Here is a 27,407-nt window from a genome sequence, read left to right as displayed (position 1 = left end):
TTGGCGTTTTTCTGTTTATGTATAGCATAAAATTACTGTTTTAAATTTATGTAATAAAGCAAAAACTTCTGTCAGTAGAATTAATAACTGCTGTGGCTTGACTTGGCTTCTACGATCGCACCCCAAAACTGAAACTTTGTGGACTTTTTTCAATGAGTTTCTCATTAGCTTACGCAAACAAAATGCTGCCATAAAGATTATTGAGGTCGCAAAAAAAAAGACGCCTCAATTTGATACTAGCTAACTTTTTTTTTTTTTTTTTTTACAAAAGCGTTGTGCAAGCTAACTGCGTGAGGGCATGATAATGTAAGCAAACTTTTTGTGTGGTTTCCTCCTACGGAGCACAAGTATAGTCTGTGAGCAGCGATCGCTTTGGAAACGTACCCGCGCTTGCTTACTTTACGCAGCCTACCGTATGCACCGCCCCCATTCGTTGGGAAGCTGTTTCATGGACTTGAAATGAGGGGGAAGTGGGGGAGGAGGCGACAACCGGCCTCCGGCTTTCTACGGACGTCTCATGAGCTGCGCTTTCGCTAGAGTATTTCTTTCTCTATATACGTTCAGGAGTATCGTGCGATAGCTTCGGCTTAACAGCTACCTTCAGAGGTGGGATTTGTACGCAATGCGCTGCAACAGCACCTTACTACAGCGTCACCGATGTATTATGATGCAAAGGATGATCCTACCACGTTCGCCTGTCACTGACATCAACCCTGCGTTACCAGATTACGTCCTAACTAAAATTCGTGGATAACAAGGCATCACACTATTGGATAACAAGGATAACAAGGCATCACACAAGGCTTCACACCGAGTTGGTAACAACGTTACTAATCTTGTGTCGTCACGTTGGTCTGCCCGTCGTCCGACACCACCTGAAACTTGCGCAAGTGACTGCGGCGAAGCCAACTTCAAAGAGAAAGCTGTACAGGAAAGCTAGCAACGTCCGCTAATGAAAACTGACATGCCGTCTGAACTGGCGTGGACATATCCGTCATGTGGACCCGTAAACTTGTGCAAGAGGCCACCGCACGCACGCTGAAAGGTCTCCATGGCTCGGAAAAGTTCCCATAATGGGCAAAACAACTGATGAAAGACTTCAGAGAGGTGAAACGCAAGTTCCCGCCGTGAATCGTCGTAGCAGTAGTTGTTCATTAAGGGGAGGCTGCATATATTTGTTTTAACTGAAAGGTCACATCTTTTTGGCTAAACTATAGCGCACAACTCCTTCTGCTGCTCTAGCAAATGTACTCGACTTCATTTGCCCACTGAGTTGCCTTGTAGAAACCCGCGGTCACTAGTTTATTGCTCGATTAGAAGACAATAGACAGGATAACATGCCCTGCAGACTAAGAACATGCTCTAGATGTGATCTTAATAAAAGAAAGCAATTTACGGGGGTTCTAAGCACGTTTTGAACAAAAATGTGCAGCAGTGTGTAGCGAGGTCAGTGTCATCTGTGCCAATAAAGTGCAAGAAAACCTTGTAACCCAATTTTCTTTTGCTTTGGCATCGCCACCATTATTGTGCACATATATGCGTTGCAGAGCATAGATTCCAGCCATTGGACACCTTTTTCACGAACTCCCAATGATAGGGATGTGTTGGCCTTGAATCAGTGTCAGCATTTTAGATAATTAGCATCGCATGCAGTCCACTTACCTGCTATCATATTCCTTCAGGTTTATACTTTTACAGCAAGGATGAGCAGCATTTTTCGGGTCTGCCAACAAAAACAGCCACTGGCACATGCCCTCTTATGCAGCATGCACTTCTGGGGGATCGGCCGAGACTTAATAAAGGCTCGTGAACTTGAACTTTTCGTCTGGTTAGACTAGTTTGAAGACGTCCACATTGCAGCCACAGATGAAAAGAACACCCCCTGGTTCATACCCACACATGCAACGTACAGTTGTGGGGGATTGGCTGGCAATTAATGAAGGCACCATGCAGAGTGCTAGAAATTCACTCTACTTGTATGAATTCTTTCGGCATGAACTTGGTGAACCACTACTCGTCTGGCATGCAGACGTCCGGATTGAAGACACCGGTGGCTATCACCAGAGTGTGTTGGCTCACATTTAACAGAGGCAAAGCATGCAGCCACGGAGTTCTCGATGTGAGCTTTGGGTATGTTAGAAAAGATATACATGTTGTGAAGATCAAGGTTCCCGCATTTTGTCTGTACGCCACATTCATCCTCACAGCTGGTGGCAGTGTTCTCTATGATGTAATTGGGTGTCAAGGGTTTGTGGTGTTTTTATTCAGCTTCACTGGCAATCTGACTTCAGTATGGCACCTCGATTCTTTTTTTTTTTTTTAACTGTCTTGACTTGACTGCAAGACACGTCTCAAGATACACTCAAGTGCACCAACCACTTGCCTAATAAGGGCCATAAATCAACACACAGGTCTTTCGAAAATAAAGTACGAGAATATAAACAGAAATGCACTGAAATGTGCCTTGCAGAAATTAAACCCAGTGAATGGCGTCAATTCATACGAGTTTTCAATTGCTTTTTGGATATTGCTGCCACCGGCTCTACGAGCTCCGGCCTCTAGTGATGCACACAGAATAAGCACTTTGAAACGCACCATCCGGATCATGACATCCAGTACATCTTGGCGACAAAGGATAGGATGCCTACACAAAGGGGGGTGAAACCCACAACAGACCCTTGCTTGTTTGAAAGCGTTCTTTCATGCCTACCTCTCGAGCCACACTAGCTCTAATGTTGCATGCAATGGCTTTTTTCTTCTCTTGGTACTACTGCACAAGTTGTTATTGGGGTATTTTTCTGCTTCATACAATACTTTAATAATTTTGACATTTCTTGCCAGCTAAAGGCAACTGTTTGCATGCATCTTGCAGCGTGTTGCAAATAAATAAAAAGCAACATTTCACTTTGGTGATGGCTGTTTTCATAGGACAATGTTATCTTTTTTGCCATTAAAAAAAAAACTTTTAGGAAACACTGCCAGAGGAACTCATTGCTTTTACAGACCAGTGATACGTTATATTTCTTCATTCAGTAACTTGTCTGAATTGCTTACTTTAAGCTTGACAGCACCTGTCAATGCAAAGCTTTGCAAGTTGGCAGGCTAAACGCCATTGCACTGAAAAAGAAAAGCAGAAAGTACAGAAAGAAACTATGGCCAAAACATGTTCGGCGGAAGAAAATCAATCAATCAGTTTTATTTTCGCTCGAAAAAGTACATTGAAAAGGGGGGGCCGGAGAAAAAGTCGCTCATTTGCGGCTTGACGGGGCTCCGGAAACCCATCAGCAAGTGTTCCCACTGGAGTCGCACAAGCAAACATACATTAAAAAGAGTTCTCTTTCGGTTCGGTTCAATGTCACAAAGCTTTATTTTCGTGCAAAAGCATTCGTCAAACTGAATATAAAACCCGCACAAGACTTCTGCGACTTTGGTTACCCTACACGCGAAGCAAAAATCTAACAGGGCGGTATTTGGTATGCCATAATCCCTCAGTGTGAACGGTAATTTCACAGCTTGGAAAAAACAAAGAAAAAACAAAAACATTTAAAAACACCCCCCCCCCCCCCTCCCTTGTGTTAAAAATTGTGCTGTGAGGCTGAACTATGAATGTACAGTTGAGGTGGTGGGTGAAAGAACAGTGACTTTAGAGTTAAAATTTTCCCCCTCTGGCTCTTAAAAAGTGAGGCTTTAAAAAAAGAAAGGTGGGGGATTCTCCACAATTAAAAAAGAAAAAGGGGGAGCCGAGGGCTGTACAGAACGTGCATAAAAAATAATTAAGGGTAGGCAGGAAAGTGCCACACGTGGCTTAAAATAAGCACCAAGAGTGCGTTTGTAATTCTGCATGTCGCAGTTGTGTGGCCGCTAAGTCCAGTTGCACCGCGTGGACAGCTACTTTTGTGGCCGCCTCTTCCGGCTGGCACGGTCACTTGGCGTTGCACTGCACAGAAATTGCAAAAGAAAAAAACCTGCACATACGCACACTCGAATTTTCGGGTTAGCACGACACATTGACACCTAGGATAGAAGGTGAGGTGAGGTATGCTGCTGGTAGGCTCTTTGAAGGGGCAATGGCGATGACACGCAACTTTGTTCTGTCTGAAATAACTAGCCTTTAGCAACTCACTCCTCTCCATTATGGCCACGAAAGATGTTCTTAAGGGAAGGAACACGAGAAACAGAAAAACTTCACAGCTTCAGAGCTCTTTTTTAAAGCAATATGATGCCTTTTGGAACAAAAGTGGGTTGGCACAAGATGGTGCAAACGGCACACTGGTTTCACCCCTGAAAGCCTCCACTACTGGCCTTCCAAGGAACATCAAGCAACGAACGAAACTTTTTTCAAAAGCCTGTCATCAGGCGTTTTTTCTTTTATACTTTCTTCATACCTTTTGCACTGGGAGTATACTGGCCTGGCATACCCCACTACTGTTGCCTTGTCCACTCAGTTGCAATCATTTTACACGCTGACCGCTTATTTGAGAAGCTAAGATGGCTGATAAGTCATTTTGCTGAAAGTGACCCGAAATGCTTGCGAAGACACTTTGCTGAAGCCCAAAAAGTTGGGAGGAGAAAAAAAAAAAGAGATAAAGGAAAAGGGCTGGGGGGAGAGACTACCTATATTAACAGTGAAACCCCGATCGTACGTCTCTTAGTTTTACAATGACCCATCTCTAACGACAGATCATTGCAGTCCCAGCAAACTCCCCACTGAAACAATTCATTAAAAACCCCAATTATACAACGCTCCGGTGCACGCGGTCCGCTTCATTCGACAGATGCTGGCGGAGATAAACTGGCATTTTCCCCACCTTTAATGCCACTCACTTCGCCACCTCGTCCCGACCTTTATTTCTCAGCCCCCATTCGGCACAGCTTAATGTGCAAAGGTAAAGAGTCTCCCCGCCCGACCACTTGCCAAACGGACTCGTGCAAGCAGGCAGGTACTGGCGAGAAGTTTAAGTCCAGGTATCCATCCCGTGAACCCCATCGCGTCTCGCACTCATCGGCTCCCATCGAGCCGATGAGTGCGAGACGCAGTTCCCCATGACGATGACTGAACTCCCGCTTTACTCGCCTGCTTGCCCTCCCTTGCATCACTTGTCTGCGGCTTCGGCTTCGGCTGCACTCTTGCCTTTTTTCACTCTGGTACAGCTTGGCTGCGTCAGCCTTCCCAGCTTATCTTGCGGGTAAAAGTGTGCACGGCTGGCAGGCTAGCACAGACGCCGCGAGTTTTGGGGGTGGGGCACAAAATAGGTGCTTTAAGGAACTTGGGATTTCAGTTAGGGGTTCGCAAATTACGCAAGAATGTGCTAAATATAGTAATTTAAATAAGTTCTTTGCCCACCTGTCACGTGAGACTGCATGCTCCAGCAGCATTTACCCATACCCCGACCATACGATGCTTTCGCGCGGTCCCTTGAAAGTCGTATATCTGGGCTCCGCTGTAAGCGGTGCGTAGTTTGATGCTGGCATGACCAGCAACCAGCTTTGCAGCTATGCAAATAAATACTTTTTCTCCAAAAAAAGAGGAAAAGCCAGCTTTTGTCTCGTCCTTTTAACAATAATGCAACCAAAATTATGTCGACTGCTTCTCGGCGGGAATGGACCTAACTGACGATTTGAATTTCATTGACTGCGGTGAAAGCCCACCTGGCTCTTGATGCCCGAGAAAGCACGCTGGACACCATGTCACTGAAGCGTTGCAGTGGCGACGACTCTGTGTTGTGCTCTGCAAGGATGCTCCGTCGGCTCGGTGTTGCCCCCTGCAAGGTGTTGTTCAGAGGAACACACACACACACACTGTCGTTAAAGCAAACAGTCACCCGCTTACGCCCACTAATACTCATTAAGCCTTGACACAAAACTTCAATAGCACGAAACTGGACATGAAAAATTAAACCAGTTGCATTCAACACGAAAGCTGTCGGAAGTACTGAGCAGTGGTTCTCCACAGGGGCTGTGGCACCCATCTCCGCTCTTTGCTAACACCCCTCACGCTCTTCCCCCTCTCTGCCTCACTCCTCTCTCGATGAATTGAACGGAGGTTTGTTCAGTGCAATTAATTTTCCAGCCCTCGCAGTGCTCGTACACCTTCTCCCGGGGCAGCTCACATCCTTCTCTTTATCCTTTGTTTCTTGCTCTGCCTGGAGCTGCAGACTAAATTTTGGATGAAAATTGTTCTGACTGAATGTCATTAGCGGACTTCCGCAGTGCCGGCACCCGATATGCTCTTTGTTTATTTTGGCGCGGAAACTACGTCTGGCAAGATCGTCGGTGTAGAACGGGGCGGTGGCGCAGCCAAGCCAAGCCAGTGCCGGTGGCTTTCGTTCTTTCTTTTTCTTCTTCATTTTTTTTTTTGTGACCAGTGACAGGGTAGCTGATTTCACTGCTGAATAAGCTATGCACAATTAACGCTGTCGAACATGGCGAAAAACAGGCTGACATCACCAAAAGTACAGGCCTGTCTGAGCAGATGGTCCGCTCGACCGTCAAGAACAAGGCCGCCATAAAAAAAATGTGACCATGACGAGATTGAGGAGCAGTGCTTTCAAACACACTAAGCAGTGCACCCAGAAGTTAGTCTGCCTTCATCACAGTTTTTTATGTTATAAAGAACTCGGGCTCAGTGAAGTTAGGCATTTATTATTCCCACGCATGCACTGTTCCCGTTCCCTTTGATGAAAAAGGTACGAAATGCCTCAAGCAGGGAGATGGCTCTTGTTCATTGTGTGCAATCTGCCGCTGGCGGTGTGGAAGCCAACTGGTCTAACTTTTCATTTCATATCAGCTGTTTTATGGACAAGAAAGTGATAATTAAAAAGTGCACAAGCTGCCTTGAGGAACATCAGGCAGCGATCAGCATTGTTCGACGAACTGTTTAAAAACAGCCTGGCTAATTCTGCTGGCCATGACCGATTTTTATAGCTGGCTAGTAATTGCTTCTAGTTATAGTCTTGCTTTATGTGCTCAGCTTTTCGTGCGCCTCGACGCGCTCGACCACATGTCCTAGGCCTTTTCCAAGCTTCGAAAACAGTATTAGGCGATTCTTTTTCTCTGTGAATGCTGTGCACAGGTGCTGCAGACGTGTAGAAAGAACAAATTGCCTGTAGTATTTATATGCAATACTGGTCACAGTTCTCACTTCACACTCACCCATTCTAAACGTGTGCCGTCACGTTCAGCTGTCACGTGACACGATGTCAGCACTGCACGCAGTGCACTGCACGACCCGGGTTCAATGCCCATAAAAATTCAAATGTGTTTCGTATTTTCTTTTTAAGGGGGGACACTGGTCTTAAAACAACTTCTTTTATTTTCAAGTAAACTCTGTGAAACTTGTCAGTCTTGCAGCTTTTTTCCCACTGATTTCAAATATGCCAGTATTTTTTCAGTTGGTCAATTAGTTACCAAGATAATTAGAGATAATTAGCCATTTTGCCCCAACAATTAACAAAACAGTGTTGGTCACAAAACTGTAATCTTTATATTTTCCATTACTATGAACCCTGCTGAATGCAATCTTGGAAACAGTTTTTTGATGCACCGCTTGGAACTAATTTTACGGCTCATTAAACTTCGGTAGCACCAGTGGCAAGGAACCATTTTCAGTGCCCATTTCAAACACCGAAGTTTAATGAGCTGTAAAATTAGTTCCAAGCGATGCATCAAAAAACTGTTTCCAAGATTGCATTCAGCAGGGTTCATAGTAATGGAAAATATAAAGATTACAGTTTTGTGACCAACACTGTTTTGTTAATTGTGGGGGCAAAAATGGCTAATTATCTCTAATTATCTTGGGAACTAATTGACCAACTGAAAAAATACTGGCATATTTGAAATCAGTGGGAAAAAAGCAGCAAGACTGACAAGTTTCACAGAGTTCACTTGAAAATTAAAAGAAATTGTTTTAAGACCAGTGTCCCCCCTTAAGACAAGCACCCACCGTTTTCCTTACCCAACAAGTACAACTACACCGGATTTTGGCACGATGGAAACAACCATCACACATCACACACACCGCTGGTTTCTAAAGAAGCCCACAACAAGAGAAAGTACACCCACCGCTGTGCCCTCCGGTTGCGCTGCCGACTGCTTGCGCGAGCGGGTGACTCGGCGTGGAGTCTCAAAGTCGTCGTCGTCTTCGCCAGGGGCTTCGAGAGAAACCGCAGTGGCCCGGGTCTTTCTCGCCCGAGTGGTCCGTGCTGTCCGTCTCGTTCTCGGCTGGCAGTTCTCGTCCGGCTCCTTGGACCTGTCCTCCTCCTCGATCTCAGCCAAGGCAGGCTGGCAGGCGCTCCGAAGCTGCGACAGCTCTTCTTCTTTGGCCTCGACTTGAAGCGAGGCCGCCACACGAGCTTCCTCGCTGCATCAGCCAACGCGTAAAAGCAGGAAAGCAAAGTAAAACATCATTAAAACGGTGTCAGCATTCGGAGCAAGTGTCACAGCGCAATGTGGTTCCGCTGTGAAAAAATAAGAGAAGGAGAGTTTGCGTATTTGAACAAAGTGGAACTGCTAAGTTGAAAAAGGATAGGGCAGTAAATAGACTTGTACGAAGAAATAATACGTTGTTTGTTTCTCTGTTTGTCTGCGTCTGCCTAGAACTTTTTTTTTTTTTTTTTTCACCTTGGTCATGAACCAACTAGCTCAACAGGTTCTGTGGAACTGCTATGTGCATCCTTTAAAGCTGCACCTTGTTCAAGATGTAGGTAGGATTTGAATGTGGAGTGGGCTCCCACTGAAACAAATGCAAGACCCGCTTGGCTTGTCCGAACTCAAACAGAAGTGTTAGGAACACGTTGCAAGTTCAGCCTCAAGTAGGAAATAGAACAGCCTTGCCGTAACAAGCAAGAAGATGTGTCCTGACAGCTGCTCTTATAAAACTGCCCGATCTGCTACTACCAGTGAGGTTAAAAAAAAAAAAAAAAAAAACGAAAAGGACTCGTCTTAAATTAGTTTGAATTCCTCCGCATCAGCTTATCCAGCTGCATTCTTTCGTCCAGGCTTCACGGCTTTTCCCTGAACTTTCGGGCAGCATCCTACACCTCGGAACCAAAATTCTCAACAACAGGAAAGAAAGAAAAGGGTAGAATGACAGAGATCAAGACAGCAGCCTTTGCACTAACTTGCTCTTTGAGATAGCAAGCAGGAAACAACAAGAGGGAATGAAAGGGAGGAGGCAAGTTAGATATTGTAAAAGATGCTACAGCACGAAATGAAACACTGACACAGAAAGACGACGGGAAGAGCACAGCGCTCGTCCCGTCGTCTTTTTGTGTCCGTGTTTTAGTTCGCGCTGTAGCATCTTTTACAATGAACTACCAACTCGCCCAACAGTACACTTTGTTAAATTAGATACCGTGGAACAGCCTTCTTTTGTCATGAACTGCCTTTCATGCATTTTTTTCTTACTGTCTTTGAGTTATGCATTTGAGCGGTTGCTGAAAGTTATGAAAGAAAGCAGTGGCAGCAGCAGTGTATACACCAGTCAAGTGTATGTCAATATTTGCCGTGTGTACGGTGGAACAAGAGTGTTCATGAGCAACAGAATGCTATCCAAGTCCAGTTACAGTGGAACCCTGCTGATGCGTCCCTCGGACTTACGACGGATCGCTGCGGTCCCAGCAAATTCCCTATAGAAACAGTGCATTAAAAACCCCGATGATATAATGCTCGGGTGCACGAGGTCTGCTTCAAACGATGGACCCTGATTGGGGTAAACCGGCATTTTTCCAATCTTTTACACCGCTTCGCTGCCTCGTCTCAACCCCTCTTCATTCTTAACCCCCGTTTGAAGCCGCTTGATGTGCAAAGGCCTGAAGGCGGGCCCGACCACGTGCTGAACAGGTGCAGGCAAGCAGGCGGGTACTGGCGGGTGGCAGCAGAATGCCAATGCGGCAACTGCGAGAAGTCAAAGTCCAGGTGGCTGGCGGACCTCGAATTTGAAGCTCCTATCGAGCCGACGGAGGCGAAAACACATACGACGCAACTTTACGGCGACGGTGGGACACCCGCTTTTTTTCGCCCACTTGATGCAAGTTTCTTCCTTTCACGGCACTCCCTCTCTCCCCCCGTATCTCCGCTTTCTGCTTATCAATGTGTTTAAAAGCTGCGTTGTAGCTCCGCTCCTTTCTTTGCCGCAGTTTTTTCCATTGCCGCCTTGTACTGTCGTTTGTTTCGCATAGCCTTGGCAGTTTCACACTCTCGCCTTTTCCCCTCTCAAGATGTTTGGCCGTGCCAGCTTTATCTCGTATGTGCGAGGCGCAGGGCTGGCGGGCTATCGCAGACATTGTGGATGGGCAGAGGGCACAGAATAGGCGTTTCAATTTTATAAAATCTGTATTTCAGTGAGGGATTTGCAAATTATGCAAGAACACGCTAAATATAGTAGTTTAAACAAGTTCTTAGCCCACCTGTCACTAGAGACCACCTACTAGGCCGGCATTGCCCCGTATTCCGATAATACGACCCTTTCGCGCCGTCCCTTGAAAGTCGTATTATCAGAGTTCCACTGCGTTAGGCCGGAAGCGCAACACCAATTTTAGCTGGGATACAACGCAATAAATACATAAAGAAGTCATGTATTGCTCCCAAAGCTGTCATGAATGAGTGCTTACAACCAGAGAAGAAACTGGTATTGGTGATGCTAGATTCACAATGCCAGCTAACAGAACTCGTTGAGCTAGTTGGTCCATAAAGAATACAGCGCTAAACAAACGAAGACAAAGGCACACACTGACGACACACAGGCTTGTATATGTCACCTGTGTCCACCCTCGTCGTCTGTTTAGAGCCGTATTCTTTTTGCTTCACAGGGCAAGATATGATTAAACGACACCAGTTGGACAAGTGGAAGTACAGCTTGACGGGCCAGAGTACACACTACAAATGGTCCTGATGGGTCAGAAGTCAAAGCAAACTACTACACGCTGGTGAGAATTCTCGAATGTATACCAGTTGCAAAACTCCGCTTGAAAACCCATACCCCTTACATCACTCCTAGTAAATGAAGGGTTCGGCATCTACGGAATGGAAACTGAACTTTTCTAGACTTACTTTTACTTTTAACAACACAACTTGTTCAAAACTTTCTTCAAAAGCTCTCAAAGCTCTCAAAAACACAACTTTCAACAAAACTTGCTCTTCAATTTAGGAAATGTTTCCAATGTTTCATGGTGTTTCCTCTTATAGCCAGCAGAAGTGGCTGTGAGCAGCAAGGTACTACAATTTTCAGTCAGCAGATTCCAGGTTAATCCTGCTGCCTGTATGCCTCAAGCCAGCTGAGAAAACTCAGCTTTTTCAGACACAGGGCCAATGGGAAGTTTGGCAACTCTGCACACAGTGAATAACTCTGGTGCTGCCTGTGCTGATCATTGTAGCATTGTTGAGACAAAAGGCGTGGCTGTCATACCTGGCCGACAGCTCCTGGCGGCAGACCCTTAGCTCCTGCTCTGCTGCCTTGCGACGAGACTCTGCCTTCTGCAGTGCTTCTGCCGCCTTGTGCGCCAACTTGCGGGATTCCTTCTCATCTGCCTCGAGTGCCCGGCACTTTTTCTCCAGGGCTGCGACCATGCCAGCTTTCTTGTCAAGGTCGCCCTCTAGGTCACGCACCTTCGTTGCCGCCTTTTTGAGGTCCCGGGCAGTTTCTTCGCGCCAACTATGCCACTCTTCAAGCTGCCGATTATGATTCTCCATATCGCGCTCCATTTTCGACTCGGCTGCCCGCAAGGCCTCGACCTTGTCCTTGTGCTGTTCGCGCAGGGCTTCAAGCTCGCGGCTGCGCTGCCCGAGTTCATGCCTCAGCTCTTCGAGCTCGCGGCTGTGTACTTCACTGGCAAGCCGCTGGGCATCCTCGAGTCTCCGTTCCAGCTCCTGTTTGCTGGAGACCTGCTTCGAGAGCTCTTGAGAGATGTGGGCGAGCTGCGAGCTGGCTTCTCGAGCCGCATCCTCAGCACGGCAGCGCGCCTGCGCTTCGTGGGCCAACTCCTTGCGCAGCTGTTCCACGGAATGGCGGAGTTTTTCTGCTTCCTCTTGCGCCCGGGAGAGCTCCGCACTCTTGGCAGCCTCAGCCGCCTCCAAAGCAGCAGCCCGCTCGCTCAATTCGGCCAGGGATTTCTCGAAGCGGGAGTCCTCCGTTGAGACCTCGTCGGTCTGTGTGCCTTGGTTGACGACAGCTGTAGGGCTGCAAGCGGGCACAAAGACGTGTTAAAAGGACACCGAAGACAAAATACAAGTTTTCTACTAGATCGATAGATTAGATCACCAAGAACACGAATGTACCACTCTTGCGCACAGCTTTTTTTTTTACAATGAGGCAGAAAAATAGCGAAACCTTGAAGACAGGTGTCACCGCCAGTGGTTATAGCCGGTATTCAATGACAAGTTTAGCTGTCAATTTCTTCATTTGGCAACACTGAAATGCCCACGAACATGGCCGAAGCGCCACAAACATGGCGCGGCTTATGCCACTGCGGCCGCACGCCGAAGAACAAAAATAACACCGGCAAGTGTCGTCTATTCTGTTTAAACCCGATTCTAAATGATGGTGCCAACATAGTTGTTATTTATCCACTCACGTTTGAGTCAAGGCATTAATTTGCGTTCGGCGGGCTAGAGCTTGGAATGTCCAACGCATATCATGCGCTTAGCACGGACAAGTACCGCCATCTCGCAGAGCCCGACGTAACCAGTGACGGCGCATTCACATGGTTGTCTGCATGCGCGCCTTGCTATTGAATACAGGCCATACCGCACAACCTACACCGGAAGTGGTTAAAATTGCACAACAAATATTTTAATAATATGCCATCGGAAGTTTATCAAAACCTTAGGGGGCACACTGCTCTTAAAACAGCTTCCTTTAAGGGGGGACGTGGCTTTCAAAATCAACTTTTTTATTTCTTTGTGGATTTTGATGAAAATTGGCACAGCAACTGGAAATGCTTCCGTGATAACACCATAAAAATTTCAAACTAATACATTGAAAACTTTTTTATGTATTAAATTTTCTTTCTGTTCCGCTTGTACCGAACTTGAGCGGCTTATAAAACACGATAGAAAACTTGTTCGAAGTGCTTTGCATTCCCAAATGAATGGACGAGGTCGTGACAGTTTTAGAATTTTTTTTTACAACACAATGTTTTTTAGTTTTCATTTTTTTAGAGGTTAATGTGCAATAGGCATGTTGACTGTGAACGATTATTTGAATAAAAAAATCACAAAAAAAAATCTGGAAAACCAAGAGTGTCACGACCTGAACTGTTTATCAAGGAATGTAATGCAAGAAACGAAATCAAAATAGACCTAGCGGTCACAAAAAAATCCCTGGTACAAGCGACGGAGGTGGCAAAAAAACTGTTTTGAGAAAACGGCTTCCGAAGTTGCAACATAGGTTTCACTTATCAAAAGTCGTCACGGTTGTAGCCTTTCATGTCCTTTTGAACATGGGGCTTCTGGAATGCCTTGCCTTGAAATTGGAGTGCCTTTTACAGCCTTTTTCTTTCCAGAAAACATCATTTTCAGCTCCTCCGTGAAGAGTACATACCCCACTTTGCAGACCAAACGAAGGGGGAGATGGGTTTCAATGGGCTTTCAATGCAAAGTAGGTTAGCTGGTTGGCTGTATCGCACTGAACAGCCTCCTTTTGCAGTGTTGTCACCATGGCAACAAGTTGAGCATTTTTTTACTTAAATTTGAACATTTGGCTTTTTTTTATGTTTTATCATCTTGCCTGGCACAGCAACTTAGTACTGATACGTGCAGGTGTTCATTGCCAAAAGTTTGCATACCACAAGGATGAAAATGAGCTACTTTGAAGCTTGGTAGAGTATTCTGCATAACTCCCAACTTTAATGCAAGAGCATATTTTTTTACTACTTTTGACATTCAAGGCATCCAATATTTCTAGCAGCAAAGCCAGTATGCCCTAAACAATGGTATCAATAATTTCCCTAAAAAATCACTGTTAAATGCTGCGACAGTAACGTACATTTTTAATGCAGAGAACATATTTTTATTCCTATATTACTAACTCAAACCTCTTTGCATGAAAATTACAAGTGCACGAGAAACGTTGCGCAATACGGACGACATGGCTCGCGCGCATCGCAGCGCACGCTTACCGCGACATATCGAACTTTAATTATACCAGATATGGCTGGTCAGGTCGCTTTTAAGATTAAATCTAACGTCACCGACATTAATTACAACTACTGGCGTTCAATCGTAACCGGTTGCCCAGTCATGTGCTGCTCCAATGCGCGTCGGCTATGCCGTGCGCGCCGCAGCGTTTGACGTGTCGACCGTTTCTTTCTCAAGGCTAGCGAGCCCACAGTCAAAACACAGCAATAACTAAGCGTGTAAACACCGCAAACCCGACTAAAAGTTCACTTCACGAACCGCTATCGCAAGCGCGCACACCGCGTCACCCTCCGGGGTCTGGCGACGGTAGAGTCACGCGCACCACGAAGCGTTCGATGACCTCCTCCTTTCGAGCCACACAACTTCCCGTAATCTGGCTCGTTATCTGTGGCATTCCCACTGCGATAACGTCCGTGTTGAATATCATAGATTGAACAGAAACTCAGCCGAGCGAAGCGGCGAAAATGAACTCGAACAGCTCGCACGGGTGACATCCAATCAGGAGGGTCATTGTTCTGCGCCCCGACCGGAGGACCAATAGCGCTTCAGCATCTATTTCTAGTTTCGTTTGTGTGTCGTTTCTTTTCTGCCGTTTGTGCGTTTGTGAATGAACGAAGATAAAAGAGACCAGCAGAACCGGAAAGACGATCGCTCGGGCGATCTAACCATATGAAAATGGTCGCGCCCGGTAGCACCGTTGCGGAGATAGAGCGCTCCGAAAATTGCCGTTTTTTCGCCCTTTTGCGCTGATAGTTTGTCACCGCGCCTGACAAAAGTATTTTTTTATGCCACTTTGCGACGCTTTTCAGCGCAAAAACTTTGCAGACGCATAGAATAGGAAACATAGAAGCCGAATATGCGGGTTTCAAAAAAACGATGTTTTGGTCATTTTTCCGAAGTTGAAAGCCGCGTCCCCCCTTAATTGTTAGGTGAACTCTGTGAAACTTGTCAGTCTTGCTGCTTTCTTCCCACTGGTTTCAAATATGGCATTGTTTTTTCGGTCAATTAGTTACAAAGATAATTAGAGATAATTAGCCGTTTTTGGAGGAACACTAGACAAAACAGTGTTCGTCATAAAACTAATCTTTATACTTTCCAGTACTATGAATCCTGGTGAGTGCAATAAGAGAATCTTTTTTGATGCACCAGCTGGAACTAATTTTAGAGCTCATTAAACCTTGGTGGCACCAGTGGCAACGAAAAAGTGAAGAACTCTTTTTTTTTTTTTACTTAAATTTGAAAACTCACTTTTGGCTTCTTCTATGTTTTATAATCTCGCCTGGAGCAGCAACTTAGTACTCGTACGTGCAGGGGTTCATTGCCAAAAATTTACATGCCACAAGGATACAAACGAGCCACTTTGAAGATTAGTATAATATTCTTCATGACTCCAACTTTAATACATGCACATTTTTTCAGTGCTCTTGACATTCAGGGCATCGAATATTCCTCGCAGCACAGCCATGCACCAAACTATAGATGTATGCATTGGTATTAATGATTTTCCTAAAAAAAAAAAAATTCAATTTGTTAAATGCTACGGTAGTAAGGTACATCTTTAACGCCATGAACCAGGCTTTATTCCTAACTCAGACCTGTTTGCATGATTACTAGAACTGTACAGGAAACGTGCAAGAAAGGCGATATGGCTCGCGCACATCGTGGCACGTGTTCACCGCAACATACCATACTTTTATTATCCCTGACATGGCTTGTCAGGTCGCTTATAAGATTAAATCAAACATCACGGGCATTAATTACAACTACTGGTGTCCAATCGTAACCGGTTGCGCAGTCAGGCAATGCTCTAATGCGCAGCGGCTATACTGTGCGCACCGCAGTTTTTGGCGCATCGACAGTTCCTTTCCCAAGGCTAGCGAGCCTGCTAGCAAACATAGCAATAACTAAGCGTGCAAACATCGCAAATCAGACTAAAATAAAACTTTGCTAACCGCTATCACAAGTGCACACACCGCGTTGCAGCCTCCGAAGTAAAGTCACGTGCACCACGAAGCATTCAATGACCTCAGCCTTTCGAGCCATGCAACTTCTCGTAATCTGGCTTGCGATCTCAGGCATTCCCATCGCAATAATGTCCGTGTTGAACACCACAGCAGATAAAACGACTGAGCAGAAACTCGGCCGAGTGAAGCAGCGAAAATGAACTCTGAAACGTGCACTACGCAGTTCAGACGGCCGCCACCTTGCGTTGACGGAGTGACGCCCAATCAGGAGGGCTGATCGGAGGGCCAATCGCACTTCAGAATATATTTTTGGCTTTGCTTGAGAGTCTTTTTTTCTGCCATTCGCGCATTTGTGAATGCACGGAGATAAAAGAGGCGACAGGAACCGGGCATAGATCGCTCGGCTGATCTAATGGCTCCAAAAAATGCCGCGCCCGGTGGCACCGTTGCGGAGATAGCGCCGTTCTGAAAATTGCAGTTTTTTTTTTCCCCCTTTTGCGCTGATATTTTGTCACCACGGCTGGCAAAAGTATTTCCTTATGCGAGTACTATTACCTTATTTGAGATGGTTTTCTGCGGAAAAAACTTCGCAAACACACAGAATAGAAAATATAGAAGCTGAATATGTGGCTTTTAAAAAAAGAAAGAACAATGTTTTGGTCATTCTTCCGAAGTTAAAAGCCGCGTCTCCCCTTAAAATAGAGCATTTTCGTGCACGTTGAAATTAATTTTATAACAAACACACGAGTTAGTGCTGAATTTTTATCAAGTTTTTGCTTTTTTTTAATAGAGTTTTTACCTAGATTTTACTGAATTCTTACTGTCTCGTCAGGCATACTTCTCATCAGGTAGCGTACTCTGTGCTTCATCTTTCGAAAAACATGGCAAGTACAGCCTGTCTGGCAATGCTTTCGTAACAGCGCGCGAAGCCGGAGGAAGTGGCCACCCACCGGTTGTGAACTGCCGCCAAGTCCTGTTGTGGGGCTCCATTGGTCGGCTGTGCACGAAGGCGCTTCTCCAGCAGGGCCACACGCCGCTCTGCCTCTTCGCAGCGTCCCAGCAGCTCCATGGTGGAACCGGCCTCTGCCTGTTGGCAAAGAACCAGGAAGCCACAATCGAGCACAACCAAAATTGAACGTGGTGAAGCAGCCATGCAGACAAAATACAAGTTTGTTTTATTGGAACGAGTCAGTGTTTTATAGTGCCCTCAGCGCTTGTCCGACAGCAAACAATGCAGTATTCACTGAGAAATTAGCCAATTTAGATTAGCATTTTGATTCTCCTGCCAAACCGTGTGTTTTAGCAACGTTTGCAATGAAGTCACGAGGGCCGGTATTCAAATGAATTTCCAGTGCATCATTGGGCTCTGCAACCTTGCTTACCGTCAGTCCTCTCAGATGGCGCTACAATACTCGGCCGCGAAACGTTGTCCGCTGTCGCTTTGTTTTTGACCGTATTTGCACCTGGCTTGCTTTTATTACGGTAGAAAGTAATCGTTTCGTGTAACATGGGGCATGCTCGACAAACAGGGTCACATAAGAAACGTCGCTTACGCCGATCGGCCAGTGTTGTGTAACAACTCCAGAGCGGCAGTCTGCTGTGCAGCTAAAACAACCGTAGTGCTCCCAGTACCAACTGCAGTGCACATTGGTAGTTATACGTTTGCATGTATTTTCGTAACTTTCATTGTTTACCCCACCGTTTATTACTGCTGTAAAATGAAGGCGCATTGCATTTAAGCGCAAATAGCTTGTTCAGCAAGCTTATAAGCCGTGCCTAATTTGCGCTTGCTTTTGCCAGCCTTAGCCAATCATGCAGTGCGGCATATGACGTCATAGGTTAAGCGCAAATAGCTTGTTCAGCAAGCTTATAAGCCGTGCCTAATTTGCGCTTGCTTTTGCCAGCCTTAGCCAATCATGCAGTGCGGCATATGACGTCATAGGTTCTGTAGCGGGAAATGAGCAAATGGGTCGCATGGCCATTCCCTTTTTTCCTAATTATACAGCTTATTTGAGCGAAGTGTGCATTATTTGTGGGGTCAGTATGGTTCTAACGAGGCAATCTTTCGAATGAACCAAACTTGTGTGTTGACTGCATGGCCCTTTTAATTCGCCGGAGCTGCACCTGGGCTGCGAAGCACCATGGTGGACGGGGGGCTCCGGATGCATTTAGACCGCCTGGGGATCTCTGATGTGCCCCAAAATTTCCACACATGGGCATTTTCGCTTGTCACCTCCATCAAAAAAGCAGCCACCGCGACGGGGTTGAACCCGCGCTTTGGGCTCAGCACCACAAAGCCTTAGACATTGAGCTACTGCGGTGGGTTCGAGGGCAATGAGCCATCGAGGCCATTTGCAGCATTGCACGTTACGCAAGAATTTATGGGCAGTAGTACTCAACCCTTTACATCAACTCTCAAAGCCGAAAGCCGTGCCCACGCACTCACAGCTGCCCAGGGACTGTGAGATAGTGTGGAAGTTCTCTCTCACTGCTGCTGCTAGTTTCCCTTGGTGCTCCAGCCAAGCAGTAGTTAAAATGGAAAGGATAGAATAGAAGTTCATTTCATGTTCTTTACAGACATGACAAGGAGAGAGGTAAAGCTGCCGTGGACAGCTTACCGAGCTTTCGCCCCATACATACGTATGGGCAGCAGATGGCACGTGAGAGTATACATCCTACAGGATTTGCATAAAACCCTATTTTTGCGCAGTATGCAATAAACAACTCAGAAAAAGGTACTGTTACAACAAATGTGATTAAATAGACCACAAATGAGAAAGCGCAAGTTTAAACATTTTCTAGCGAAACAGCCCTTGCATGCATACCAAGAACTAATGAGCTTCGGGGTAAAATGAAAACCAGAAAATAAGAACAAACAGTTGGTATTGCAGGTGTATATGCAAAAGCTCAGGGAGCATTACAGAATTCAAGTTAACGCCACATTCAGTAAACTGATTTAGAAGATTGGGGATCACGTGTGACAACAATTGATAACCACAGCTAGCTCTGCGAAAGCAAATGGTCTACTGTTCAGCATGCCGAGTGTGGCATGCAGGTACGGTAAAAATCAGTCGCGCAAAGCTTGTAATAAACATCTCTCGTTAGGATTTGCCTCGCCTCTTAACCCTTTCATGCCCAGTGTTGCTCAGGAGCAGCAACTCAAACAACATTTTTTTTCTTTCGCACATCCAAAAATATAAAGAAGAGAGGGCAGCACATACTTGTGTGTAAAAAAAATATTGTTTATGCGTGTCAACTTGCATCGAGCCCGGGTGGCTCAATGGGCTACTGACAGGTAACCGAAATAGAGCGATTTCGTTATTACAAATGATAGCAAAACAAACTTTACGTAATTGTCTTCACTTGTAACATAAATCATAGTGATCGAGGCAGCTCTCTTGTTCAAGTGATATATGGGCAGCCAGTGGCCAGTGTGTCCTAGTGTCTGTCCTAATGAACCAAATTTTTTTCTGACGTCGGAAGTCCTTTTGGATCATTAAAAACTTCTCACACGCTTAAACAAGATAATAAAGTTTTGAGAATCAAAGGGTTAAAAGCTGTGCTTAGGTGACAATTATAGGAATCGTCCATTCTAATCAGGTTTCAGCAAATGACCTGGCTCGGCTCGACAGATGAAACGATCAGCAATCGGAAACTTGCGGCCTCAAAATGCCCCGTTACAGACGGAGAAACAAAAGACAGATTGACCGATCGGTCGGTCGGCCTCTTACCTGGCGGTACATCTCCATGCGGGTGATCTCGCAGGCACTGCTGACGCGCACGGCCATCTCGCGGTCGCTGTTCTCGCGGATCATGCGCTTTGTCTGCTCCAGTGCGGTCACCATCTCTTCGTACTCTTTGCACTTCGCCTCGTGCGCACTTGCCATGCGCTCGCTCCACCTGGGCACACAGAACAAAGAGTGGAATTGCAGTCCATCCAACTCCCTCGCGTAGCGGACAGCACCGGACAGTATACCGGTACTATCAATAGGCAAAGTAGAATGTCGTGCTACTGTCCCTCGTGACCCGCCGCACTCGACAACATTTTTCATTATCATGCCTATTCAAAACTTGATTCACGAAAGATGAAAATGTGGCACAAACTAGACATGGATGAAGAAGAGATGATACGACGGATACGCCAGACTGGCGCCTGTATCTGTCATATCTCCTCTTCTTCGTCTACATCTAGTTTGCGCCACACGCATCAACTAGCTCAGCAACAAGTTTTGTTAAATTGACTGACGACTTCAATGGGAAGTTTTATTGCGTTTGAGGCATTTCGCAGACAAGGAAAACCATCTGGTGGCGAGCTCACGACATGCCCGCTCAGAATCTGTTTCATTCGAACGACAAAGAATGAGTTTATAAATGTAAAGTGGCATCCCCTCAGTGTGAAAGTTGGCCACTGCACACCACAGATTCTGAAGAAATAAAAAGCGTACCACTCATAAACACGCCGCATCACCTTTTCTATAACTTTATAGTGGTGAAGCAGAAGAGGATATTTGTAATCGCCGGATTCAGGCAGCAACAGGAACAATCAGTCAAATCGGCTGAAAATATCGACAGGTGTCCAGTAAAGTTTGTTTTCGGTTCAGAAAGGTTTTAGAGGTCTTAGTACTGTTGTTGCATGCCTTGCTGAAGGTGCCATCAGAGTCCTTAATTTTAATACAGTGAAACCGCGTTATCCGATCATGGCTGGTACGAATTTTGGGATGATACGAATTTGTACAATTCTCCGGCCAAAGTGCCCTGTATTCAGTGATCCACTTTTCGGGTGTTCCAAATGCGCACACGTGCTGGTACAGGTGATAAGATTCAGCGAACCGCGACCGCCGGCAGGAAAGCGGAGAGGGGACCACACGAAAAAGCTCCCCTCCCGGACGCACCGAGGCGGATTCTCTTTTTCCCTGCTGCCGAAAGCGTAGTTTTTGCTTCTCAGTCAGAACCTTGATGTGACTGCCGTTGCTTGCAGAGGGCATGAGGTGGGAAAAAAGGCAGAAAAGGCAGAAAGAGTGAGAGTTGTGTGAAGTTTCCAAGTTTGGATATGGGGAAGACCGGCAGAAGGCAGCAGTCTGAACCACGTGCTCCATTATCACCTGCGTTATCACCTTCAAAATAGCCTTGCACTTGCATCAGATTAGCACTGCGGAGCAAAGCCCGACGCTTCTCAAGAGCACCGGATATTTTTTTTCTTGTTTTTTACAGTTGAAGAGAGAAGGATTTTGTGTCAGGACACAAAGAAGTATGCTTGGATGCATATTTTAGAGAGACCAACTTATCCTCGAGTGGCTTCGTGGAGCAGTGCAGCCGTCAGTTCCGCTAGGTTGACAGGTGCGCATAGACCCAAAACTTTGTGTACAGCGTTGATTTATAAATTAAATCATAGCCAAGGAACGTAGGAACAATATGCATATCTCAGAATTCCTAAAATAATTTTTAGGCTCACTACAACCGCCTATACACGTTGTGTGTATACTTTTTTTGTGCATTTTTTTCTGATTATTTGACCAATAAAATGTAAATAATTGTACCTTTCATAAAACTGCAGTTATGCGTTTGGAAAAGCAATGTATAAGCTACAATTTCATGCATAAGCAAGCCTCAAGAGCTCAAGTGAAAAAAAATGTGCAAGCACTCAAAATCGGCCGTTTTCCACCGTAACGAAAGAGTTAACTGGTGAAAAAAATTACATTACACTGCGAGTCAATCACTGATGTCGTACATTTTCAGTTCCTGGGGAAACAGAATGTTTACTACTATATAAAGCACGATGAACAATTCTTTCCTACCCCTCAGTTCTTTTCTTGCTTTGTGTGCCGTTGAAGCGAACACTAGCAGTTGTGAGCACGATGGTGAATGCATTTTCTGCACATTTGCAAGTCCACTGCTGCCTTAACATTAATGTTATTCTTTTTCAGCTTGACTCGGTACAGTGTCAACACAGCCGTTCAGTGTGGAATGTTAGCGGGACGACAGGTTAGCCAATCCAGACCCCCCAACTTGCCTCGTGATGTTAGCGTCCCAGCACAGTGGCCAAGAGTTTTATACAACTATTTCCTTAACATATAATAGAGGATAATCTGTAGCATACCACCCAGCAACGTTCCTCTCCTGCCTGGCTCAGCTAGCCACATGGCTTCTTTTCGCCCTTGAAGCCAAAATCAACAAAAGGTGGTAACTTTTTTTTTATGAGCGAAGCCCCTTAGGGGCTGGGGCTGTTGGCATCTCCTGTCGTCGTCGCAATCGGTGTTCATCTCATGCAGTCGCGGTACTAAAACACTGGGACACTTGTTTATGCCTCGCGCTGCAAAGCTTCGTGCTTCAGACAAGATACTTTTACAGCAAAGCTTTATAACTCTACCCCCAAACGGTTTCATCTCCGTAGGCAAAAACGCCAAGGCGCCAAGAATACACTTATACACTGCATGCTTCGCCCCTCCCCAGGTTGACGTTAGTGGAGATGGCCCAGGATTTTTTCCTTGTTCATCTTCCACGGAGCTACTAAGCAATTTCTGACAAATGACCGTTTTGAAACTCCGCTTTCTACTGTCGAAACAGCTGTAAATATTCTTTTACCTATAATATTGTTGCTTTTTTGCGGCCACAGGCAACCTTTGAGCTCGTTGGCGATCTATGCCAAGGGCAAGTGGAACATTCCTACCTGGTGCCTGATGGCATGCTCACCTAATGAAGCACAGCTCACCGGGACACTAGCGCCACATTTCCCCCTAGTACAAATTAGTATAAAACTCTGCGTCAGTGACTACACAGCTGGTTCCACTACGACATTTCACGAGTTCGTCGACCACACTCACTTGAGCTTCGCCTGGGTTTCAGCCAGTTCCTTCTCCAGCACTTCAATGGTGTCAAAGAGCTCCTCCACGTCGCCTTCATCCAACGGGACATTGTCGACATCCGCCACAGCCACGTCAGAGTCGCGCCGCGCCTCGCCAAGGCTCGACCGGTGCCACAGCTCGGTGATACGGCGCACGGCTCGGTCGCAGCGCTCGCGCCGCGTCTCCAGCTGCACAGGGACGACCTCGCACGCGATAGCCGAGAACTTGAGAGCGTTCAGCGACTCTTCGAGCATGGAGAGCGCTGGGCAGATGTTGACCACTAGAGAGATGTGGCCGCCCGTGGTGAAGAAGGCCTGCATCACCTGTCGGCACCAGAAATAGGAGGGCGTCATCACCAACTGCGCTCGCAGTAGAGTTAAAGGGGCCACGAACACAAATACAAGTTTGGTTCATTAACGCTTTCACTGTCGGGTGTTTCTGGCAGTGACCCACCGCAATGTCGGCTTGGTCTCCGAAATATGATGGAAAGAACGTAGCGATTTATTTGCCTATGATAGCGTCCGGAACATATCGCGTCGAAAGGAAAGAGCGTGGGGTGTTAGAAATCGCCTTTTTTCCAGATATTTTCAGTTTACCGTGCAGGCTCCGGGACGACGACTCCACCGTTTCAACATCAGAATCTGATGCTGTGGAACTCGCACCCCTTCCTCGGATAAGAAACTCTTGGAGTCCGAATCCGAACGCGGCTCGTGTTTGGATCCAAATCAAAGAACCATTGCTCCTGTCCACAGTCAAAGACCCCGCATGGTCAGCCATCTGAAAGTAACTGCGCGCATGGAGGGAGCACTTTCAGCAGCCCGCACAACGCGCAGAAATGAGCGAGCAAAAGCCGCGATTGAGTCATGTTTCGGTCTACTGGAGAGGAAACGGCGCGCTGTACCAGACGCGGGAAGAGAATAATAATAATAAAAAAAAAAAAACCTAGAAACCCGTTGCAGATAGCACAACAACCTTTGCACTCGTAATCGCGCGCAAACAGCATATTCACTCATTCCGACAGAGTACAGTGCGCGGAGCGACCAAGCCCCCCCCCCAGCAACGAAGGGTGGGCGCGGTCGCTCCACGCTCCTCAATATATTGTCGCAGAGAGCTACCAAATGAAAATACGAGCTACTAGAAAGATTCGACAGACGGCGCAAACAGTCCAGACACGCCCGCTTTGCTCTATGGCACAAATTTTTGAACGCACAATGGAGAACATACCGGTATGTCAGTGACACTGCGGAGGGGAAATGCGAAAACGTACCGGTACGTCAGTGGCAGCGAAAGGGTCAAAGAAGTACTGACGCAAAATTTTCGTGTTGTGTTTTTTCCGCTGATATGCGTGCCTACCAGCCCACTAATCATAGAATGGCACATTAGACTGTCGATCGCAGCGTGAACAATCATTTACGGCGTCTTTCAGTTTCGGTTTTGACAAAACGAACGCTGAGCGGCCACCATGACAGGAGGGCACCCGTGACGTCACCATTCCTGTCGCACCGCTGTCGGTCTGGACGCGCGCACGAGCGAGCCCAGACTGGCAGAGGCTTTCACCATCCCCACGCGCCCTGGCAGCATGACGACAGTCCCAAAACCGTGACATGACACACATGGTGTACCGATGCACAGCAGTGTGCATCGGTACTTCTCTGTGTACGTGTATTTTCACAACTTTCACTGTTTGCCCCACCATTCTTACTGCTGTAAAATGAATATGCACGACATTCAAGTGCAAATTGCTCGTTCAGCAACCTTACAAGCCCTGCCTAGTTTGCGTTTGCTTTTGCCAGCCTCAGCCAATCGCACAGCTGGGCATATGACATCATATGTTCTGTTGCGGGAAATGAGTTAGTGGGTCGCATGGCCATTCTCTTTTTTCCCAAATCCCTCAGCTTATTTGAATGAAGTGCAAGTTAAAAGTGGTGTCAGTACGATTCTAAGCAGGCAATCTTTCGAATGAAGCAAGCTTGTGTTGCGTCTGCATGGCCCCTTTAATACCCACCCAACTTTTGTGCCACCGCATGCTCCAACAAGAAAATTAACCACCACTCGAGAGCCGCCCAGACAAAGCCTTCCATCCACAAATGAGCTCCCCTTCCCTACCTGTGTGAGCTTGCTCTCCCGGAAGGGCACCGGCACCTGCTTGGCTGCAGTGTCCCTGTTTTGGCGCAGTCCCTCCAGGCACCTGCCGAGCACCATGAGCGAATTGTTGATGCGGCCGGCCTCCCGAAGCCGCAATCCTTCCGTGCCAGTCTTGGAGGGCCGCTCCGAGCCGGCCAGGTCGCAGAGCATGAGGGTGCTTACGCGCCACCCCTGGCCACCAGCCAGGGAGCACACCAGCCGCACGGTGAACACGCAGTGGCTGCGGCTCGAGCTCCGGTTCAGGCTTGTCTCGGCTACACTCTGGTTGTGGCGGGCCAGGCAGAGAAGGCGATGGGCCTCGTCTGCGTTGCGCACAGGGACTTCCACCAGGCTGCGCACAAACGAGCGCTTGGCGCGGTCTTCGCCGAGCTTGAGAAGAGTGCGGCGGCCGCCACCAGCGGCTTTGCCGGAGGCCGTCGTGGACGGTGGGACGAGGAGGTCGTACAGCCCCTCATTGTAGATCTCGTAGAAGGAGAGCCAAACGAGGACCTCCTGTGCAGGGAAGCAACCAGGTGACCATTGGCAGCTTTGTCAGGTGTAAATGTTGGAGACGTTGAACGGTGTTTGCAATTACGTTTTGTTCGCAGAATGCCATTTGATGGCCACGGTAAACACGCTTTACAAGTACAGTAAAACCTCGTTACAAAAGACACTGTTACAAGAGACCCTTGGTTATAAGAGACATTTGAATGAAAGCATTTTGGTTGGTTTTCCTATGCTTGCCATGTTAGCAACATTGCATACAAGAGACCTTGTTTACAAGAGACACGTTTCTTGGGTCCCTTGAGTGTCTCTTGTAACGAGGTTTTACTGTATTGCGAAATGGCTTTGGCTTTGCTGCAACGCAGGGACATGCTTCTTGCTTCAGTGTACAACATACCCGCCTACGTCACAAAATGCACTTCAAAGCAGACAAACTACACGCTTTCAATTGTAAAACGTGCAATTTGTTGTTAGAAAATGGGGAGAAGGAGCTTCGCCAAAAATTTGTTCGCAACACTTGTGTTGCCCAATGGCAGACAAAGCAGAAGCAAGCTGGGCAAAACCTCAGGCAATATTCAACCAGCTATGGCTATTGAAGCTTTTCAAGCACCTACAGCCATGAATACACCCCTCCGGCAGCCCCCCTTCCGTTTCACTAAAAAATACCCTGCATTGTGGCTGCGCTATTCAATGTGCAAAGAAAAACGCCCTCCTTTAAAGCTAGAACCAATAAGATCTTCAGTTTGGTTACAAAATGCCCTAGACAGTCGGCGCATCGGGTTAGAACTTCTAAAAAGACGCTGACGTTGCTGTATACGTGCGTAATCTTTCCACTAACTCCACAAAGCTCGTGCGCACGCATCGACCACAGCAATACCATCACCATCATCATCACCAGCCTGTCTCCGCCCACTGCAGGGCAAAGGCCTCTCCCATTAATCTCCAATTACCCCGGTCGTGTGCTACCTGCGACCAATTTGTCCCCGCAAACTTCTTGATCTCATCTGCCCATCTAACTTTACGCTGCCCCCTGCCACGCTTGCCCTCTCTCGGTATCCACTCTGTTACCCTTAATGACCAACGGTTATCTTGCCTGCGCATGACATGCCCTGCCCACGTCCATTTCTTCTTAATTTCTACTAATATGTCCTTAGCCCGCATTTGTTCCCTGACCCACTCCGTTCTTTTCTTGTCCCTTAATGTTACACCTATCACCTTCCGTTCCATTGCTCGCTGAGTCGTCCTCAATTTAAGTTGAACCCTCTTAGTGATCGTCCAAGTTTCTGCCCCGTAGGTGAGTGCCGGTAAGATGCAGCTGCCATACACTTTCTTCTTCAGGGACAATGGTAGTCTGCCATTCATTATCCGAGAATGCCTGCCGAATGCACTCCACCCCATTCTTATCCTTCAAATTACATCTGCCTCATGGTTGCAATACACAGCACAGCACAGCCCAATGCACAGGAATACAACATGGTGTAAAGAGCACCTGTCCCATGCTGCTTCGGCCATCGTCACTGAAGCGGGAGTTGAACAGCGAATCATCCTGGCTGTCGCCAGCAGGCAGGTGGAAGGTGCTGAAGTCGGCCGCACTGCGTGCAACCTTCTCGCCTAGCAACTCGCTCCTCGAGGACAGCACGGCAGCCTCCTCACCAGGGCCGAGGGCAACGACGTCCTCGAAGCGGTCTGGTCGGACAGCCGCACCTGCAGAGACCTGGGAGAGAGAGCGAGCAGCAGAGCGTTGTGATCGACACAGGTGAAACTCCGACACACTTGGCTGCGGCCGCAATGGCATCCCGAGCGTTTCACGCCCACACAACACTCGTAGTGGCTCTACCAC

At 47.0% G+C, this 27,407-nt stretch overlaps 1 protein-coding gene across 1 annotated transcript in view; it reads right to left on the bottom strand.

Annotated features, from left to right (window-relative positions):
• Nucleotides 1-3,166: 3,166 nt before the first annotated feature.
• LOC144179241 (uncharacterized) overlaps nucleotides 3,167-27,407 on the bottom strand; it is a 40,927-nt gene continuing 16,686 nt past the window's right edge. Inside the window, exons 5-13 of the mRNA XM_077707529.1 lie at nucleotides 27,057-27,281; nucleotides 25,046-25,576; nucleotides 22,919-23,262; nucleotides 19,829-19,997; nucleotides 17,048-17,184; nucleotides 11,405-12,175; nucleotides 8,062-8,359; nucleotides 5,650-5,762; nucleotides 3,167-3,937 (exon numbers count right to left, since the gene is read on the bottom strand). Coding sequence (XP_077563655.1) covers nucleotides 3,889-3,937; nucleotides 5,650-5,762; nucleotides 8,062-8,359; nucleotides 11,405-12,175; nucleotides 17,048-17,184; nucleotides 19,829-19,997; nucleotides 22,919-23,262; nucleotides 25,046-25,576; nucleotides 27,057-27,281 — 2,637 coding nt within the window. The 3' untranslated portion in view covers nucleotides 3,167-3,888. The remainder of the gene's footprint in view (nucleotides 3,938-5,649; nucleotides 5,763-8,061; nucleotides 8,360-11,404; nucleotides 12,176-17,047; nucleotides 17,185-19,828; nucleotides 19,998-22,918; nucleotides 23,263-25,045; nucleotides 25,577-27,056; nucleotides 27,282-27,407) is intronic.

Source organism: Haemaphysalis longicornis, unplaced genomic scaffold, assembly GCF_048455015.1.
Source record: "Haemaphysalis longicornis isolate Haplotype H1 unplaced genomic scaffold, Haemaphysalis longicornis Haplotype H1 scaffold_4, whole genome shotgun sequence".
Classification (NCBI taxonomy): domain Eukaryota; kingdom Metazoa; phylum Arthropoda; class Arachnida; order Ixodida; family Ixodidae; genus Haemaphysalis; species Haemaphysalis longicornis.
This window is presented reverse-complemented; position numbering and strand designations above follow the sequence as displayed.